Source organism: Fulmarus glacialis, unplaced genomic scaffold (assembly GCF_000690835.1).
Source record: "Fulmarus glacialis isolate BGI_N327 unplaced genomic scaffold, ASM69083v1 scaffold24481, whole genome shotgun sequence".
Lineage (NCBI taxonomy): Eukaryota > Metazoa > Chordata > Aves > Procellariiformes > Procellariidae > Fulmarus > Fulmarus glacialis.
The window spans coordinates 7322-13383 of record NW_009193739.1 but is presented as its reverse complement, the minus strand read 5'-3'; the positions used below and the strand labels follow the sequence as shown (position 1 = coordinate 13383).

The 6062-nt window shown below is 50.2% G+C and overlaps 1 protein-coding gene across 1 annotated transcript in view; it reads left to right on the top strand.

Annotated features, from left to right (window-relative positions):
- B4GALT5 (UDP-Gal:betaGlcNAc beta 1,4- galactosyltransferase, polypeptide 5) overlaps window positions 1-5197 on the top strand; it is a gene marked incomplete at its 5' end in the record, with an annotated part of 6527 nt that extends 1330 nt beyond the window's left edge. Inside the window, 5 exons of the mRNA XM_009587559.1 lie at window positions 456-572; window positions 1412-1599; window positions 1827-1949; window positions 2462-2563; window positions 4860-5197. Of these exons, the coding sequence (XP_009585854.1) occupies window positions 456-572; window positions 1412-1599; window positions 1827-1949; window positions 2462-2563; window positions 4860-5007 (678 nt within the window). The remainder of the gene's footprint in view (window positions 1-455; window positions 573-1411; window positions 1600-1826; window positions 1950-2461; window positions 2564-4859) is intronic.
- Between the last annotated feature and the right edge of the window lie 865 nt (window positions 5198-6062).

The window sequence follows — 6062 nt, the reverse complement described above, 5'->3', positions numbered from 1 at the left end:
AGCGTGCCTGCCTGCTCCCCAGCTGCCGAGCAACCCACTTGCCTGCCACCCTGTCCTGGGTAGTATGTGACCCAGAGAGGCAAGGTGGCACTGCTGGGGACTTGCAGCCCCAGCGGGAGGTGGCTTAGGGCAGTGTGGTAGCAGGGCCTGGCCCCGCTCCTGCTGTCCCCAGCACTGGGCGGAGGCAGTGACGGGGGGGCTGCAGGTCTCCCTCCCGCTCAAGGTTACGTTGAATTTCCCCAAAGCAACAATCCCTCAAAAAGTTAATAGGGAATCCATGTTGGGGGGGTTGGAAGGGTTTCAGGCTGCTCAGCCCTACATGGGAGAGCCGAGACACCATGTTTAGTGCTGCTCCCCCTCATAACACCCGCCAGTCCTGCTCCCCAGCCCAGGGGTCGGTCAGCGGCCGGAGCCGCTGGTGCGGTGCAGTAAGAGCTGTGTCCTCTCCCTGTCAGGTGGCAATCCTGATCCCATTCCGCAATCGATACGAGCATCTTCCCGTCCTCTTCAGACACCTTATCCCCATGCTGCAGCGGCAACGTTTACAGTTCGCCTTTTACGTTGTGGAACAAGTGAGTGAGCCCTGGGGCGGTCGGGGCAGCAGCCGCTGGGTCACGGACGTGCTGCACTAAAAATGTGTCTGCTGGAGCTTCAGCTGCAGCCAAAGCTGCAAGTGTATCTCTGCTCTGTGTCCCAAGGCGTTTACCTACCAGAACACATCATTTAAAGGTTTGGGGTTCAGATCGCAATGTTTAAGTTGTCTCATTCTGCCTAAAAGTGGTACAGCTGAGAGGTATGCCCAAAAATGACTTGGTTTTATCTAAAAAATAAAAGTAGAGATTCAATTTTTTAATTAAAAAAAAATCTGTATTGGAGGAAATATTTTTTAAAAAGTCATCTTTGAAACAAGTATTTGCAGTTTAAATAACACTTCGTTATTTTTGTTTATCTCTGTAGTGGCTCTGGGGAACATCCCCTAGGCCCAGGAGTGGCCTGACCAGAGTTACGCATTTCTTGTCTGGGCAGTATCTAGAAGGCTTTCATGAATGTAAAACATAAGACTCTCATTCGATGTGAATCTGTCACTTAAGATATCTGGCTTGATCCACCCAGTAAATGTACCTCTGTATTTAGCTCTGTCTTAAAAAGATTGATCAAAATTGTTTTGTTTTTTTTTTTCCCAAGTGTCTGAGTAATAAGACTTTAGCATATTTATTTTTGCTTCTGCACAGTAAATTGAATATTTAAGTCTTGGTTGATCTCACTAGTCTGTTCCAATACATCATTTCCTTTTGCGGCACCAATGTGGGAGCTGGTTGCCCTCCGCAGTTTTCTAAACTAGACTGAGAATGCCCACGCAGAGCACGGGCTGCACGGGGCTCCCCTTGAGAAGGAACTTTCTCCCTCTTAGGCTGGAAACCAACCCTTTAACCGTGCCATGCTGTTCAATGTTGGCTTTCGGGAAGCAATGAAGGACTTGGACTGGGACTGTCTCATCTTTCACGATGTGGACCACATACCAGAAAATGACCGTAACTATTATGGGTGTGGACAGATGCCGAGGCACTTTGCAGCCAAGCTGGATAAGTACATGTACCTGTAAGCACTGTTCTTCCTCTGCACTACAATAATAGCTAGGGAGCCAGTGTTAGGTTATTTTATTTAAAAGGCAGAAGATGAATCTTGGTTTGCTTCTCAGGCTTTGTGCAAAGTGAGCATGAGAGGGGAATAGAAGAAAGCATCCTCACAGCTCAGGCTTTCCCCATAGCAAGTGGGAGAGCTGCAGCGCTGGCAGGCTCTGCCCTAACCTCTTATCTCCCGCTTAGGCTCCCTTACAACGAGTTCTTTGGTGGGGTGAGTGGCCTGACTGTCGAGCAGTTTCAGAAGATCAACGGTTTCCCTAATGCCTTCTGGGGCTGGGGTGGTGAAGACGATGACCTCTGGAACAGGTACGGGCTCAGTCGGCATCCCTGAACTCTGCTGCTGATGGTGGTTCTGGGAGCCAAGCTTTGCACGTGCTGCGGGGGGGAGCGTTGTCACCTCTGCAGCTGGCGCAGGGCTTTCTGCACCCATTTCACCTGGGCTGGGCAAGAGCCAGCCCGGCTGCGGTGGCTCGGTGGGAACGGGGGCCGCTCCAGCCTGCACACACAGTAGGTCGGAAGCAAGCAGAGAAACGCTGGTTGGGAAATTATTGGCTTTGTGTGCAATATCACAGCTGCTGAGTTCAAACTGGTCTCGGCTGAGCTTCTGAAGCCTTGAGGTGCTGAGTGCCACGGGACTTACCTGGAGCCCAGGCTGGAGTGGGGAGGTTTGCATAGCTTATCTGCTGGGTGGAAGGGCAAAGCTGCTGTAGAGCCCCAAGCGCACTAACTGTGCAGCCCTGGCAAGCGCTGATGGCACAGCAAATGCAACGGTTGATTTTTTTTTTTAATTTATTTTATTTCTTCCCTTTCTAATGCAGAGTGCAGTATGCAGGCTACTCGGTGACTCGACCAGAAGGTGACACAGGGAAATACAAATCAATTCCCCACCATCATCGGGGAGAAGTGCAGTTCCTAGGAAGGCAAGTAAATTTTATCTTTTAAGAATCCCAAAAGCCTTCACAAAGAGTCTGTACCATGTACAAGGCTCCCTGCAGCTGTTTGAGGGCAGTAACAGCCTTAAGTCATGAAGGAAACTAACTGCGGGGAGATGGAGGCAGAGCACTGCCTGGATTCCTCCATCCCTACATTTTATACCCTGCATCCCTACGACGATGAGCCCTTGCGTGGGGCTGTAGCTGCTTGGATGCCATCCAAAAGAGGGGGTTGTCAGCATGGCATGCTGGGGGCCTGTCCTGTATCTCCTAAAGGGGTGGTTAATGCCAGATGTCAGACAACCTTCTATGTTTCTAGAAGAGCCTGATCTAAGTGTGGAAGGAGGCACTGCTCAGGCTGCAGAAGGCAGAGCACGGGGGCTCTCCTGGAGTGTGGCTGCTAAAGCGTCAGGTGTCCCTGGGAACACTAACAAAGTCCAGTAGCAACACCCTGGCTTTGCACTACCAAGGCAGTTGCTGTTGCAGAAGCAACGTCCCCCTGCAGTGGTGTTATTCGGTAGTGGACACTGTCTTTTTTCTCAAAAAGCTAAGTTCTCCCTGAAGCTTTCCAGGAGGACTCCAACCCCTTTCTCCAGGAGCCAGGGTTGTTTTGGGGAATATGAGGGGTGGTCGAATGGCTGCTTTTGCTAGGGGACCTTGGTGGAATTTGAGTCTTCTGAAAACTATGCAACAGAAAACCAGAGAAATACCTTTTTCACAGACAGCTGCAGGAATTAACACTCATAGGTGATGAGCTGCTGGACAGTGCAAGCTCTTTTCTGCAGAGGGGCTTCTGGCCGCTGCTGGCAGAAGGGGCAGCAAGGAGGGTTTGTGTTGCAGATACCATTTGAGCTATCTGCTGGTCTCTTTTTACAGAAGACTGATTTTTGTGGGAGTTTCCATTTGAGGCTATGTCATCTTTAGCTCTAGTTTTCTTTTCTCTGTCAGACAGAATGCAGCCAGTAAGAGATGCTTCTCTTGTTTCACTCTTGAAAAAGCTAAGTCCGTTTTGGCTTAAAAAGCCATATTTAGTCAAACCCTCGAAGCGTGGAAGGCTGGAAGTGCAGTGGGATTGGGCTCTTGTTCCTAACGCTTCCCTGACCTCCTCCCTAGTTCAATGTCAGCAGGAGCTGTGGGTCAGTGCTGCGGGAGGGGGGGGTCTGTGGTGAAGGTGAGCAAGGCAGTGGTTCGCCCCGGTGAGGCTGATACCCGTGCTGCTGAGCAGTCCTGGATGCACTGCTGCGTCTGGAGCCCGATGCCCAGCCTAGGCGAGGCTTAGCAATGGATATCCTCTGCGTCCCGCCTCCGAAATCTCTGCTTCCCTCTGCTCTGCACTTACCCACAGGCAAGCACTAACTCTGCCATCTGAAAGCCCTGCTGTTTCTCCCACCCAAGCAGGGAGCAGGGGGACCTGACACTTTTCACTGTGGAGAAGGAAAGTGTTCATCAAGACACTAAGTATCCTGCCCATCTCCTGATGCTGAGACCTCTTTGAAGCCAGTTTTGGCACGTCCCTCCTTGCTTTGACCCGGTCTTCCTCCCAGCACATCCCTTTCCTGGTGCTTTTTCTGTCCCCAGGTCCCAGCCCAGCTCCCACTCACTCGCCCCGGTGCTGCCAGGTCCCCAGAAAGTCAGCATCCTGTCCTGCTGAGTTGTTTCTACTTATACTTTATTTTTTCCCTCCCACCTTAGCCCTTTTATCTCATCATGCTGCCCCTAAATTTGGTTGAGGCTGTTTTTGTGCACCAGCTGCAGTTTCCTTCCCCAAACCATCATTCTTCTAGTTTTACTTCCTTTTCCCCCATCCCTCAGACTAAAACCATTAGTTCTGCCCTTGTTTGTGGTCCAGTTTCTTAAAAATGGAAAGGACCACATCACCCATCAGCTGGTTTTCTCCAGCCAAAACATCCTGGTGAGGGCTTGGCAGGACCCCGCTGAGCTCAGCCCCCTCCTGGTATCGGGACCCACAGGCTTTGGGCAGGAGTTACAGCTTGTTTTGACCGCTGCGTGCTTGCTGGGCTGCCCGGTGGCACAGAGAGCATTTTGCTCTTCATCAAGCGGTGGACTGTAATTTTGTGAGGTCTGGGATGTTTACCTGCCAGGAAACAAATAGAAACAAATAGAAACAAATGATGGTCATCTTTCTTAAGGGTTCAGAAATGTGTTGTTTGTAGCTGCTGATGGGACCGGCTGTTTTAAGGGTGTTTTAGTCATGTTGGGTGGGCTTTGCAGGGCTCTGTGGGATACGTGGAAGTGACTCTGGCCTCTGGTTCTCGTTGCACAGGTATGCCTTGCTGAGGAAGTCGAAAGAAAGGCAAGCCCTGGACGGCCTCAATAATTTGAACTACTTTCCAAACGTCACGTATGACGCCTTGTATAAGAACATCACTGTTAACCTGACACCGGAGCTGGCTCTGGTGACCGAATATTAAGAGGAGAAAATAACTTTGCTCTGCCCTTCACCAAGAAAGCACCATGCTAGACTTTCTTTTCCAAGGGTTATCGAGGACAAGCAACACTTTGTCTAATGAAGGATCACAGTATTTTGGAGAATAAGGCTGAAAGTGCACGCACAAATTGCCCTAGCTGTACCAATCCAGCCCGATACTCATGCAGCAAGCTCAGCAGTCTCTTTCTTTTTTCCGCCACTTGCTTTCTGGGTTTCAGGACAATGGTTCCACCTGCTGCTCTTGTCTCCACATTCCTCCTCCAGCAATCTCTGGCATCGGGACTCGCCTCGGATGCGCTTTCTCCTCCAAGAAGTGGCTCAGCTGAGGGACTCTGGCTTCCCAATGACGAACGTCGGGAGTGATTCGGTTGGCGACTGGCCCTGGTGGGAGATCAAACGACTTCTGATATCGTTCTTCTATGTCTGTGCGGTTTTTTAAATGACCTGCTTGAAGTATATACAACAGAATCGCTTCTTAAAGAAGTGTAAGTGTAAATATGCTGTGTAAATTGCCCCTTTTTATTTTTCTCCTATGGCTCAAATCCAAGCTAGAGGTTTACATATGGTCACTCATTTTAGTCCTGAATTCTGTAAACACTTGTGTGTGCATCACTGTACTTGTGCAAGGTGTTCCCTTTTAAGCCAGTGAGACTGCTTGCATGATTTAAACTGTGCATATGCAGAAATGTTTGTGGGACAGGGCCCTAAACTTTCCAATGTAGCAGATGAGAAATACAGCTGTGTCATCACTCATTCCAGAAACCACGGGGGTGGCTTTTTCCAGGGAGAGTGAGGAAATGGGAATATTTATGGAAAAACTCCCCTTTCTGTCACTTTTGAAACATGATGTGCAAACAAATCCAAAAGCCATATGGAATAAAATCCCTTGCCTGTTGCTGTATATCCTGATGGCAAGTGCGAGGTTGGCAGATTGCTCAAGAGCTCGCATCCACGCTGCTGCGGGAAGTGCAGCCCCAGGTCAGCTGCTCCTGCCCATGTGCCGTCCTCGGGATGGGGCAGCTGGCCGCACCGCACCGA